The 14259-nt window shown below is 51.8% G+C and overlaps 1 protein-coding gene across 3 annotated transcripts; it reads right to left on the bottom strand.

Moving 5' to 3' along the window:
• Positions 1 to 4692: 4692 nt before the first annotated feature.
• On the bottom strand, positions 4693 to 13922 carry cdk15 (cyclin-dependent kinase 15). 3 transcript variants are annotated; one of them, XM_028806143.2, is made up of 13 exons: positions 13762 to 13922; positions 12220 to 12369; positions 11861 to 11955; positions 11459 to 11538; positions 10934 to 11028; positions 10784 to 10846; positions 10267 to 10390; positions 8317 to 8437; positions 7934 to 8027; positions 7604 to 7667; positions 6536 to 6584; positions 5934 to 6076; positions 4693 to 4900 (listed from the first exon to the last, which is right to left on the bottom strand). In XM_028806143.2, exons 1-13 carry the CDS (start codon positions 13870 to 13872, stop codon positions 4803 to 4805), a joined length of 1287 nt encoding a protein of 428 aa, XP_028661976.1. In that variant the 5' UTR covers positions 13873 to 13922; the 3' UTR covers positions 4693 to 4802. The 3 variants fall into 3 exon arrangements, with proteins under 3 accessions (XP_028661976.1, XP_051787131.1, XP_051787132.1); XM_051931171.1 differs by having other exon boundaries at positions 10784 to 10843; XM_051931172.1 differs by lacking the exon at positions 12220 to 12369.
• Between the last annotated feature and the right edge of the window lie 337 nt (positions 13923 to 14259).

Below are 14259 nucleotides of genomic sequence, written 5' to 3'. Positions count from 1 at the left end.
GCTCATTAATATGCTAATTGAGCAGCTGCTGGTGCGGCTCCTGCGGGGTCTCTGCAGCGCACGTCAGCCTGCCTTCTCTATGTGACAGGAAAAGACCCCCGCCATTATTTAAGGGGGACAAGTCCGCCTTAAGAGCGCCACAGCTTCTGTCCTCTGGCTCACTAGTGTGGACTGTGCCAGTCCTGTGCCAGGCTGTTGTCTCAGATCGCAGGTACTGGTGGTACTGGTGCTGTTGGCACTGTGAGATTAAGCGTGTGTAGGGGCTACTGCACATGAAAGGCACTATATAACATACACTGTTTCCTCCCAGGTGTTCTATTGTGAACCTGGCATCATGGAGGGCACTGTGGGCAGAGATGGTCAGTTGCTTGAACGTGCCTCTCCACTGCCCCTGTGATCACATGTGAGGCTGGTGCCCCCTCCCCCATGGCCCCCCATTCCAGAGCTCTGCTGATGGCTCTTGATGGCCTTTAATCTCCACTAATGATCTCCAAATGCAATGCATTGAAAACACAAACGAGCAGAAGAGCGAGTGGAGGGGCCACTAAGCCGGACCCTCTGTCACTCAGCCACTTACAAGCTACTTGATCCCACTCACAATGTGCTATACCGAGGGTCTGCTTATCTCAGGCCCAATGGAGGGTCTCTGGACCTTAGGACACCCACACCAAGGGCCTTGGGTCATGTGAGAGGGGCTCTTAAGTGACACAGGGTGGGTATCTAGCTTCGGTCACATAGAATGGTACGGGGGGTCTTTTTGTCTGTTCTCTTTTCTTGGGTCAAAGGGGTCTCCACATATCAGATAGCCTGGGCGTCTTGGGACTTGTGAGACACCAGAAGCCTTTTGTTCAGGTCACGTAGAATGAGGGGGTCTCGTTTCTCAGGTTACACAAGTGGGTCTCTAGGGCTCAGGCATCACTGGGGTCTCCAGGCCTCAGGTCACATGTGGGAAGTTCACTGCACCTAAGTGACATTTGGTGAGGTCACAAAAAATGGTTTGGGTTTCAGGAGGGGTTTTTCTCACTGTGGGGTCTCCAGATAAAGTCACACTGGGGATCACATACAAAGATTGCCACCTCCTTTCTTGGGCTTCTCCAAGGGGGTGTGTGTTGGGGGGGCCTCTACATCTCCGACAGCCATATGGAGGGTCTCTGGACACTGTGAGCCTTTGGTCACACTGGATGGGGGTGTCTGTCTGAACTGAAGTGACACAGAGAGATCACTTGAGAGACAATAGAAGTCTTTGGCTCAGGTATCACTGGGGGTCTCCGTGTCACCTGAGAGGGGGTCCCGCTGTTTGTTTGTTGACACACAGGACAGATGTGGCCGGCATCTGCTGCCACAGCCTCCCTCTCTCTTTGTTTGAGTGGCAGGCCGACTGGGCCTCGCACCCCGGGGGCCGCAGTTGGAATCCCCCCGGGACGCCGATGCTAATGTTTGAGCTGTTCTTGAATTACAGCGCCGGCCCCCCTCACCCACAGGAATGCCAGAGTGTGAAAAGGAACAAAACACATTTGGGAGATAATCTCATTTCCTCTGAGCAGAGGCAGCTTTCAATCAAAGACTCCTGAGGGGCTGCCGCCTGCAAACAGGTGGGCTCCCTGTGCCCCCCCTGCCCCCACCGTTCTAACTTCCTAATCCAGAGATGTGGGGGAGAGAAAGAGGGGGCACATGAATGTGTACAGGGGTCATGCCATCCTCTCTTACTATGCCATGCCAATCCCATCAGCATGGCTACTCTGCCAGCGCCTGCCTTGCTTTGCCACACTCCTTGTTGCTGTGCCATAGACAGCTGGCGCCATTCCCTGCCCTGCATTAGCAGGCAGTGCCACACATTGTTCTTCATGAAAGCCTCCACTCAATTCCATGCCTGCCTTTGCCATGTCGTCTTCTGTAATCAAGCGCCTTGAAAGGTGCTATATAAATAAAGTCCTTCGCTATTCTCATGAATGTCCCGCTTTGCTTTCCTTTGCCAGCCTCCTCTTTTCCACACGTTGCCATCCCACACTCCTCTCTCATTCCCAGTGTTGTCACTTCATGCCATACCTTTTAATGCAATGCAATTCTATGCCATGATTCCTTCCATTGTGCCACCTGGTGCCATCCCATGCTCTTCATGACAAGAAGCCTGGAAGGCTTGGCACTTTGAGGGGCTACGAACCGACTCTAGAGTAGTGGGCATCACAGAAGTGGCTTGGGCATTCCCATCATGTGAGATGGCCTGAGCATCTGCTTCATTTACAGCCCACCAGAGTCCAGGGGTGCCAAAACAGCCAGGCCCACAGGACCATTTGCCCCTCCTGCAGAGAGCGTGAGTTGCGGTGGGCCGCTCTGTTGCTTCAGGTGACGGCCAGCCAGACAGATGGTGGCCAGCTTCACGCCTCCCTGTGATCTCACACTGACCAGTTGCTTGTCCTGGGAATGGGGGGGCTGGGATGAACTGGTGCTGCGAGTTTGAGATGCTGGGACTCCTGCGTGTTCCCCTTCTGAGTGTCACTAATGGTCTGTTGACCCGTCAGTGTCCCTCCATCTCCACTGGTTCCCAAATGGAGTTTCTGGGCTTAGAAGGCATCACTGGGACCTGGGGGCTCCTATGGCTCCGGTCTTTGGGGATGTGTGTGACGGTCACTGGGCCACTAACACACCTGGGCACAGTTGGGTCTACAAAATCACGTGTCCTGCTGATGTCCCCTCTGCTATGGTGAGAGTGTCTCTAGTGTCTCTGGGGTCCCGTTGATTTACTCAGCGCTGACGTGGCTGCGCATATTTCAGGCCTCCATGAGCATTGGGGGGGGGCACAGTAGGGCTGTTTTTGCACCTCACCGACTGATAGTTTGGTGTTAATGGCCAAAGGGGCCGGACGCTGCCCTCTGGGTAAACACTGGGGACCACTGGGGTCACGCTGGAGTTTGGATGGGCCGGCAGCCTGCTGTGTGTTTGTCGACGTGAAGAACGTCAAGAGGAAGTTGAGGCGAGAGGCGAGTGCAGTTGGGGGGGAACTGCGTCATCTGACTGACCACTGCCCCCCTCTGCCCACCACGTCCAGCTGCTCTGCAGCTGCTGAGCACCTAAATATAGAAGGACAGGCGGCCGAGTTCAAGATTCACGAGCAGATGGTGACAAAAGTCAAAGTTGAGATTGTTAGGAGGCCGCGGCCGTGTACTGGTGGTCATTGGTCAGAGGGGACTGCAGGCCCGAGGTCGGTCTTACTGGCCATTTAGACTGAAGGCCTGGGTTAGAGTCTGGCCTCTTTATTACTGACCATGGCAGGCTTTAGGACCTCCATGTTGACCACTCAGACTGCAGACCTCAGCTCTCGAGCTGGTGACCAAGGCAGGCTGGCCGCAGGACTGGACATTCAGACCACCCACCTGATCTCCTCAGTGCTGACCATTTTAGACTTCAGGTCCTAACTCCTGAGTGCTGACCCCTCATCACTGACCACATAGACTGCAGTTCCTCATTGCTGACCATGTTAGCCTGCAGGCTTGAACTCCGTATACTGACCATGGCAGCCTACACAGGCTGTGAGCCCCACCATAGTAACCAGTTCAATCTGAAGGTCTCAAGTCCTTGGTGGTGACAAGCCTGAGCTCTTTATTAGTGACCATGGCAGGCTACTGGATCAGGTCCCTCCGTGCTGACCACTGCAAACTGCAGGCCTGAACTCCTTGGTGCTGATGAGTGAGATGGCAGGTCCGCAGTGCTGACCACATCAGGCCACAGGCTGGAGGCCATTTGGACTGCAGACCTGAGCTCTTTATTACAGACCACGGCAGAGGCTACTGGACTGAGTCCCTCAGTGCTGACCAGTTCAGCTCCTAGGTGTGGACCACTCAGGTTTCAGGCCCAAGGTCCATAATACTGACCAAGTTAAACCACAGGCCTGACCCCTGTATTGCTGACCACACAGATTGCAGACCAGAGCTCTTTAGCTTGTGACTTTGCTTCTCAAGGCTGACCATTTGTAGATCACCCAGACGATCTCCTCAGTGCTGACCATTTTGAACTGCAGGCCCGAGCTCTTTCTTACTGGCCATAGAAGACTACCAGACCAAGCCATTCCATGCTGGCCACTGCAAGCTGCAGGCCTGAACTCCCAGGTGCTGACCACTCAGCCTGTAGGCCCAATGTCCACAGTAATGGCCATGTTAGAGCCACAGGCCTGAGCACTTTATTACTGACCATGGCAGGCCCAAGTACCTCAGTGTTGACCATTTGCTGCTGCTGGCCCAAGGTCCACAGTACTGACCACATCAGACCACAGGCCTGAACTCATTATGACTGACCACAGCAAGCTGCTGACCCCAAGTACCTCAGAGAAGACCAGGTAGGCCAGATGTCCTCCTGCAGGCCTGAGGTGCGGCTCAGTGGATGGTCTAGTGGTCATTCCTGAAGTGACCCCCTAGCCACTGTCCACACATTAGCTCAGTAACCCAATTAAGATGTCTTTGCACAAAAGAACAATGGAGGGCTGAGAGATGAAGAGCCCAGCGAGGGGCCCTGTAAGCCCCCAGGCCCACTAATCCTATTTGTACAGCTGCTGGGCGTGCAGAGGATTAGATGAGGACCCCCGAAGGCCGCGCGGAGCAGGGGTCAGTCACCTGTCCCTACAGTAAGCGTGAGAGATAAGCCTCTGGCCGGAGTTGATGGCCTCAGCCTGTCAATCAATATGCGACTGGACATTGGATGTCAAAGTGGACGATGCCACCTTTAATGGATTCTGAAGGTGCTGCACACCGAGGTCAGTGGCTCTTCTGTTGTCTTCTGTTTGGAGTGTTGACCACTTGAAAGTGGCAGAGTCACTGCTGCTTTCTGCTCCTCTTCTTCTTCTTCAGCCTGAGAACATCCTCCTCCTCTTCCTCCAGCCGCACTCCGGGGACAGTGAAGATGGACACCTCTGAAAAGAGAGAGGATGTTACACCAGTGGGGCCTGTGCCAGGTGTTTGCCACTGAGCTGCTCTGCACTACTGGAGGTCACTGGGTGCCTCAGCAGGACGCCCGCTCATTAACGCTGTCCTCATCAGCCTTCTCGTGCCGACAGCCGCCGCCGCGCCTAATGAGCTCAGGGGCTCATTGGCACCTTTAATTGCCTGGTGGGCGCTGGCACACAGAGGCTCCCTTCGTTTTTTATTTCGAGAGTTCTTTGAAGTCAGGCCGGTGTGGCCGTCAGTCGGGCTGCTCGTTTCTAAGTCATCGGTCTGCGCCAGGCGAGGGTCTCGGCTCATTAGGCTCCTTGCTGAGATGTGCCTGGGCGGGACAAGCCATGCGGTCACTTGCAGGTCAGTGGGTAATCGCTGCTCTGTGGGCAGGGGAAGGGGCCTGAAAGAGTCTATGGCGGACCTCGGCGTGACGGAGTCTGATCATCCGTGTGGACGTGGGCCTCTCAATCAGAGTCCAGAGACCACCTCACCAGTCTGCAAAGTCACGTCCAGTCTAGTCCAGGGAATGGCCACCTCAGGTCAAAAAATCAACCCACCTAAAGTCCAGGGCTCAGTCCATAGCAAAAATGGAAGTGAAAGTCAGAAGGAAATGACCTCCAGTCCAGCCGAGTCCACAGGGGCCACACTCAGCGTGGTGGTCAGTCCATGTGACAGGGGGCTCCAGCTGACATTACAGTCATAGATGACTTGCTCGGCCCAACTCAGGTGACAGGACATAGCTAGCCTCTAGTGCGGGGGGGGCAGTCAGTGACACAGAGGTGGACAACTTACAGTCTGAGTGTGACAAGGCCACGTCCAGTCCTGGAGTCACTCATGTCAGAGGTGGAGGAGAAGAAGTGATAGGTGCCTTCTGATGCCCTCCTACCTCTGGGCTCCCCCCGTGTCCATTACAGTCTGAAGCAGACATCATCATCATCATCATTACTACTACGCCAGCCTTGGGGGTCATCCTGACTGGCACTGGAGTGCCCCCTGCTGTTTACGACTTACCTTTTGGCAGCTGCAACAGCACCGGGGGCAACAGGCTGAAATACCCATGTCTGAGGGTCTCGGCTGCTGACAGCCGGTCCTTAGGGGCGCACCGGAGCAGCTGGCCGGCCAGATCTTCAGCCACTCTGGACAGCCTCCCGAGTCTGGAAAAAGAGTGAGAGAATGAAAGAGTGAGAGAAAAAGAGAGAGAATGAGGGAGAGAAAGTCAAAAGAATGAAAAGAGGGGAGCGAGAGAGGGAGGAGAGAGTGAGAAGGAGTAAGTGTGAGAAAGAGAGAGAGAGAGAGGGGAAGGTGGGAGTGAAAGAGTGAAAGTGTGTGAGAGGGAAAGAGTGAGATAGATGGGGTGGGGGGTAAAGAAAAAGAAGAGAGAAAGTTAAAAGTGTGAAAAGGAGGGGGGAGGAGAGAGTGAAAAAGTGAGAGAGTAAGTGTGTGAGAGAGAGTGAGAGAGCAAGGGAAAGAGAAAGAGGGAGAAAAAGAGAAAGGGATAGAGAATGAAAGATTGAGAGAATAAGAGAGAAAAAGAGCGAGAGAGTGAAAGAGTAAAAGAGAGAGAGAGAGAGAGAGATGTGGCCGGTGAGCCAGGAGTGCACTAGTACGCTTACCTTGGCCAGGTGTCCCGCAGCTCTGGAGGCGAGTGGAGTGAATGCCATCCTGCAGAGAAACACCCGGTCAGAGTGAACACAAATGGCCCCCCGTCACAGACACTCCACTGACTGCAGGCCTAAAATGGAGCCCCCTACCCACTTAACCCCCTGGCTACCCTCTGCACCCACGTACAGTCGAGTCCGGTTGAAAGGAGCAAAAAAGGCACCAGGGAGGGAGTGGGGGTTTGCCCCTAAGATGGGTGAGATGGTAAGTGTAACTTCTAAGGGGTGAGCTAGAAGGGCATGAGTGCGAGTGTGCCAACAGCACTCTGGGGCTCTCTGTCTGGAAGGAGTGAAGTGATTGTGGGAATCAGAGTGAACCAGCCCTGTGTGTAGGAGTGAACAGTTTGTGAGTTGACGTTGGATTGTCAAGGGCAGGAGTGAGACACCAGCGTGTGTGTGTGTGTGTGTCAGGCGTGACAGAGTGAGAGAGAGCTAACACTGTGGGGGCTATCAGAGGTCACTCTCCCTGTGTTAAAGGTGAGAAGAGTACACATCTAACAAAGCTTGGCTGGTCGCCCTGTAGTTTAAACGGGTCACTTTCACATGACATCAGTGGTGTGACTGCCCTGTCCCCAAGTGGGAAGTCCCTGGACTATTCAATAGTGCTGTGTGTGCATGGGAGTGCTTCAGGAGTGAGAGCACACAGCTATTCCTGTCTCTGATTGAACGCTGACCTGTAAAGCACGAGTGGCTTCTCATTGCTGGCGTCTCTGGCCATCTTTAGGCATGCAGCCCCCTAGTGACCTCTGCTGGCCAACCTGGAGAAGAGTCCTGAGGAGCAGAGGAGCACAGCACTGGCAGTCTATGCTAATGCAGTGTGCCATCTGGTGGCAGGGACTGGTGATGTCACCCTCGTGTTCTGGTGACTGGCTTCCCATGCTGTCCACCTCACTGTCCCTGGTGAGCCCCCTGCCCACAAACACACACGGAAGTGCTTGGTCCATCATGAACTGCGAATGAGTGACATGGCCATCTACTATAAGGAAGCCATGACGTGTAAAGACAAATCTCCTGGCCACTGACCTGCTCGGTAGTTGGGCAGCTGGCTCACTCCTGGCCAGGTGTCTTCTGTTGGAACACCCAAAACCTGCAGCGATGAAGGACATATTGGTCATATCAATATCACCCACGTACCCTTTAAGTATGGCCAGCCCTCCCATCCAGGTGAGCTCAGGTGAACACTGGCCACCATGACAGGCTGCCCTCAACCAGGTGTCCCAGGTGAGTCCAGGTCACCGTAGCCATTGACTTACCATATATGAGTAGCACCCAATCCACTATAAGTTACACTTCAATTAACAGGTGAAACACTCACCATCCTGGAGGGGGCGCCGTCTTTACAGTTTCACTTACCCTCCAGATCATCTGCAGCAGCTCACAGGCGTCTGTGGTTCCTGGGAATGCTGGGACTCCCTCGAGCATTTCGACGAACACACAGCCTGCACCCCTGGAGAGCACAGTGGGACATGTCTCAGAACGAGGCAGGGGTATTGAGACTGGGCATCAACAATAAGGCACTATTAGCCAGGAGACCAGGAACACTGCCACCCTGCCCAGGTTCAAAATCTGGCACCATCTGGGTGGCTCTAAAAGCCAAAGACCACTCCAGATTCCACATTAGGACTCTATATTGGGTTGGGGACAGTGACTCAGTGGTATCCAGGCTGTCCAATACCATGCTTCTTTGGAGCAATGACATTGGCACCCTGCAGAGTGGGTCTCAGAGATCTTCTTACCAGACGTCTAGTGCAGCAGAGTAGTCTGTGGACCCGAGCAGGACTTCGGGCGGCCGGTACCAGAGCGTCACCACCTCAGAGGAGTAGTTATGACTAGGAACAGACTGGGCGCGTGCCAAACCTGGGATGACAATGACACATGTTTCAGCATTGGTTGCTACTGTCCGCTGTTCTGTGAACTGTGCCACGTGAAAAGAGTGGCAGTCTGGGCACCTGCAAAGTGAGCTATGCCAAACATCATCCTCCTGTCCACCACATGCAAAGATCTGATATGAGGGAACATCATGATCTGGTGATCCAAGCCAGGCCAGATGGACGGGTGCTGTACCCGTGATCATCTTCACTGTGCCCATTCCACTGAATTTAGGTGGGCAGTTCTGAAGAAAACATAGCAAAAGACAGTGGGTGAGACAGGAAGAATGACATGTCCATCGGTCCAGTCCAGAAATCACCAAACTGGAAGAAACCCATTGGCCCAAGCTGGACTCCACTGCTCAATTCACCTGCTGAAAGGGACCCTCGTCTCACTAGCACATTAGTAGATCAACCCAAATGGGGGCAACATCATACATTCTGTGGGACAGCCACCACTGGCACAGGGATTGTCTGCATTATTTAAAGGGGACTTTTCCCTTCTGGGGCCCCAAATCTTTTAATGTCATTTTATACCATGTAACCTTTGTACAGGTGAGTCATCTGTAATACTGGTGATCAGAGTGCTGTACTGGTGGTGATGGTGTGTTAGACATCTACAGGTGACATACTTGTGGTCAGTGGACAGGTGTACTTGTGATGGCTGCAGTAGTGACGTGCATGTTACCTGAGCACAGGTGAGCCATCTGATGTCCTGCCATCCTGGTCCACACCAGTGGTGACCACTAGTAATTATTGACATGTACCGGGGCACAGGTAAGCAGTCTACAATACTGGTAATGTACACTGGTCAACAGAGGAGTGTACAGGTGAGTCATCTGACATACCTGGGGTCAGTGCTTGACCCTGGTAAATGGACAGGCGTGTTTGTGACTCACATGTTACCTGAGCACAGGTGAGCCATCTGACATCCTGCCATATTGGTCCATGGAGTGGTACACTGGTGACGATATTTATAAAGCACAGGTAGCCCATCTGTAACCCTGGTGATCAGAGCTCTACCCTGGTCAACAGAGGAGTGTACAGGTGAGTCATCTGATGCCCTGCCACACTGATCCACACTGGTCCACACCGCTGGTGGTGACTTTTAGTAATGCTTGGCATGTACCTAGGCACAGGTAAGCAGCCTATAATACTGGTAATGTACGCTGGTCAACAGTGTACAGGTGAGTCATCTGACATACTTGTGGTCAGTGCTTGACCCTGGTAAATGGATAGGTGTGTTAGTGACATGCGTGTTACCTGAGCACAGGTGAGCTATCTGATGTTCTGCCACCCTGGTCCACACCAGTGGTGACCAGTAATAATTTTTGACATGTACCTGGGTACAGGTAAGCAGCCTATAATACTGGTAATGTACGCTGGTCAACAGCGTAAAGGTGAGTCATCTGACATACCTGTGGTCAGTGCTTGGCCCGGCTGTATTTCTGATGACTGCAGAGCAATGACTTGCCTGGGCACTGGTGGGTTATCAGATGTCCTAGTGGTCACTTTGCTAAATTAGTCCATAAAGGAGTGAAAACTGCAATAAGGTGACTAACATGAGACTGGCAAAGGGAGACCCATCTGAAACAACTGTGACCACAGCACTGTGCTGGTCAGTGTGCAGGTGCCTGCTAGGTGACTTTTGTATTATGACTGATGACTGGCCTCACTCACTCACTCACTCACTCACTCACTGGTGTTGGTGACCGGCATATAAACTGACGGGCAGGTAACCCTTCTGACATGCTGGTCACAGCCGAGTGCAATAAGACACTGGTGCCAATTTTTTCACTTAAATGCCAGGCTACTCACTGAAGTCTGCCAGCTTTAGTTCACCCAGGTAAGTGAGAAGAAGGTTCTGGGGTTTGATGTCCCGGTGCAGAATCCTCTGCTGATGGATGTACTCCAGTCCTCTGAAGAGCTGGAACATGAAAAGCTGTGGGTGGGAGGAAGAGGGTGGTCAGTAAATGGGGCAGACTGGCACATGGCAGTGCATTCTGGTGCCTGTCGATGTTGGATTAGAAGTCACAGGACTGCCACTCGTGGAGTGCACGTCTCCATTTCTCCTTGCTAGCTGTCACAGGTGAGCCCCCTGGATGCGTCTCCATCAACACTGAATTAGAATTGAGACCGGCAGACCCTCAGGCCATTGTGCTTTCTGGGCTATGCCCTCTTGGCCTGTCCGCTGTTGGCATTGGTCCTGGGCTTCAAGGATCTTTTATTCTCCCTTTTAATTAAGTGCCTTTTGACAAGACATGGCATATTTTTGGCAGCATATTGTATACCAGGTCAGATGGCTATCACTGTGCCACTAACCTGAGTGCCTCACCTTCACGTTGTTTGGGCGCAAGCCTCCCGGGTGCTGAGTGATGTACTGTGCCAGGTCAGTCTGCTAGAGACACAATAGTAAAGGTTTAGGAGGGGGCATTACAGGCATTACTGGCAGCCAAAACAAGAGATGCCCTAAGGTGCCACTCACCACATACTCAAAGACGAAGGTCAGGGTCTCGCTGTTGTGGACAATGTCGTGTAGAAGAATGATGTTGGCATGCTTGAGACCCTTCAGCAAGGAGGCTTTGAACATGGAGAAGAGAGAAAATGCAGGAGGTCAGTGGGCAGCTGTCACGTGGACACCTGGCCATCTGGTCCTAATGACAATTGACCCCCTCAGCCTAAGAATGATGTCATCACGGATTCAATAGGGAAACCCCTCACCCCTTCACGCCCAGCCTGAAAGCTTTGCCTGCCACTCAGCCAGCTTGTGGCCAGTCAGAAGGGGTACTGCGCACCCAACTGCAGTCAGGCTCAACCTCAACCGAAAGACACTGTGGTCAGAGAAGAATGAGGAGGGGAACAGTGGCCACAGCTGGCCTGTAGTTGTCCTTGTGGACACCTGGCTTCTCTCCCATTTAAGACACCACTTGGCTCCTTCTCAATTCATACCACCTCAGTGGTGACCTGCTCTGGTGAAACACCTGCTGAGTAACTTAAAGTGGCACATTACCCTCTCGAATGGCGGTGAAGGGGATACCCTCCTCGGTCTTCAACCTGATGACCTTTAATGCCACAAGCTGTCCATTGATCCTGAAAGGAGAGGAAAGATGTGACACTGTCAGCCATTTCTGTTATATAGTGCCTTTCACATCTATCTATCTATCTATCTATCTATCTATCTATCTATCTATCTATCTATCTATCTATCTATCTATCTATCTATCTATCTATTATATAGTGCCTTTCACATCTATCTATTTATCTATTATATAGTGCCTTTCACATCTATCGATCTATCTAATATATAGTGCCTTTCATATCTATCTCTATATCTATTTATTAAAAGCTTATACTTCCTTCCATTTCTTTCCATCTGCTATATAGTGCCATGACAGAAGTGCCTCCCACTGACCGGCTTATGCCTTTGAAGACTGTCGAGTAGGCGCCGTCTCCCAGCTTCTCCAGGTTCAGGTAGGACGTCACCACTCCAAACTGAAGGCCGCTTCTCTAGAGGCACAAGAGAACAAAACCATCAGGTGAGGTACTGGGAGAAGAAGAGGGCAGGAACGCCATCCACAATAGGATCAGGACAGCTGGCAAAGGGACACTTGACCTCCAGATTTAAAGGCAGGAGGGAAGTTCACTTTGAGGTCAGGGCACTCAAGATCAGTTGGCCCCAATGGCTTACAGGCATGAGAAACCTTTTTGAGGTCTGAGGGTCTCTGTCCTCTCTGACTGCATGTTTTGTGGCCCATGGCACAGTGTCCTCACCCACTGTTGTCCAGTGTCAAAGCTTCTTCCTCCCAGCGGCTCACTGTTCCTCCGTGGCCTTTCCACCTTCGGCCTCCTGACCTGCAGGGTGTGGTAGCGGCTCGGCTGAATGGGCACCAAAGAGAATGTGGACTCAGCGAGGGGAGTCAGCTGGAAAGTAATAACATGTGACATGATGGGTGACAGAAGGAGACACCGACAGGAGACTAGCACTGGGACTGGTGTGTCTGGTGAGACCATAAGAGTATGGGATGTGATGGTTCAGAGGGGTGAGGAGATGGACACCATGTTTATCAGACACTTCATTTAATACTTGTGTGGGTGCCTTGCAGGACAACTCAAATGGACATCACTGGACACAATGTGCTGGACACTGGTAGACATCAATATAGTTCTCCTTAACAACTGGCCAAACATTCTTGAGGACATGCTGAGGGTCTGTCCCTGTTTGACATCCCTGATCACGTCAAAGTGTGGCTGCTCAGTATGTGGTTCAGTATCAGGACGAGGCACAAATAGAGATGGCCAGCTGAAAAGGCAAGAAACCGTCACAGACAGACACCTGACTGGTCATTTTGGGGCTGGGTCCACCTTGAGCTCAACTGGCTATGATGACAGGACTCTGAATACAGTGACCAGAATTAACATTGAGCAACTTGAGTGGGGATGTGTGACTAAGGGAGCAGCCTGAGTGAAAGAAACAAAGACAGATAGATGTGGAAGGCACTATATAATAGATAGATAGATAGATAGATAGATAGATAGATAGATAGATAGATAGATAGATAGATAGATAGATAGATAGATAGATAGAGGAAAGGCACTATATGATAGATAGATAGATAGATAGATAGATAGATAGATAGATAGATAGATAGAGGAAAGGCACTATATGATAGATAGATAGATAGATAGATAGATAGATAGATAGATAGATGAAAGACACTATACGATAGATAGATAGATAGATAGATAGATAGATAGATAGATAGATAGATAGATAGATAGATAGATAGATAGATAGATAGATAAGAGAGGCACTATATAATATAAAAACAGATAGATAGATAGATAGATAAGAGAGGCACTATATAATATAAAAACAGATAGATATGAAAGACACTATATAGCCAGGTCCGAGTTCTCCTTTAGTTTGACTGGCTTAGACAGATGGACACGGCCCATTGACCGCAGTGACCTGAGTTCACATCCAGAAGCTCCAAGTGCTGGCTGCCAGACTCTTTGGTGGACACTGGTTGGGAATGTGCATGGCACTGCTGTACCCACCCTTGACTCTTTGCTGGACACTGCTCTGTACTGCTTTATGCTGGAGTGGTAAAATGGGTCACTCTTGAAGTTGCGCCTAAGGTCTTCCTGGCCTAATCTCTGTCATAGGCCTGTAGTGATGTCCAGGTGATCTGGTCATTCTCCCCACCCCTCAGTCCCTCCACCCTCTTTTCTCAATGACACACTGAGTCCACCTTCCCCTCCCCTCTTAATGGACACTACTTACCAGGCCCATGGTCAGCTGGTTCAGCCTACCTGCTCTGGTGCCACAGCAGATTCCTCCTCGATGGGTGGTGCCCACAGGCCACAAGGGCAGCAGAGGCCCCTCGACTTCGGAGAACCTGTCCAGTAGTCCTGGCGCTGCATGCTGCTCTCTCAGCAGGCGTCGGCCTCTGATCATATGGTCGGCTGGTGCCTCGCCTTGAATCCCATGACTTTGTCTGCTGCTTCTCATAGCTGGGCCGGCCCCCTCAGTGATGGAGGGAGGGGGGTCCTCTGGAGGACGGCTCTGACTCTCTGGGACTAGCCATGAGCTGAAGTGGACAAGAAGGACCTCTCTAGTGCCACTGGGTGTCTGAAGAATGAGACCTGGCCAGCTTGGGTACCCAAACGTTAGTGTGACCAAGTTGAGCGTGTGACACCAGTCTACACTGAACACAAGCTGCCAGACCCACTGACCAGTTAATACCTGATTTAATTCCTGCCATTTTACTGAGCAACTGTCCAAATCATTCTCCTATCTAGGATCACGAC

This window comes from Erpetoichthys calabaricus, chromosome 8 (genome assembly GCF_900747795.2).
Source record: "Erpetoichthys calabaricus chromosome 8, fErpCal1.3, whole genome shotgun sequence".
NCBI classification, from domain to species: domain Eukaryota; kingdom Metazoa; phylum Chordata; class Cladistia; order Polypteriformes; family Polypteridae; genus Erpetoichthys; species Erpetoichthys calabaricus.
The sequence above is the reverse complement of the archived record's forward strand: the minus strand, read 5'-3'. Positions and strand labels throughout refer to the sequence as shown.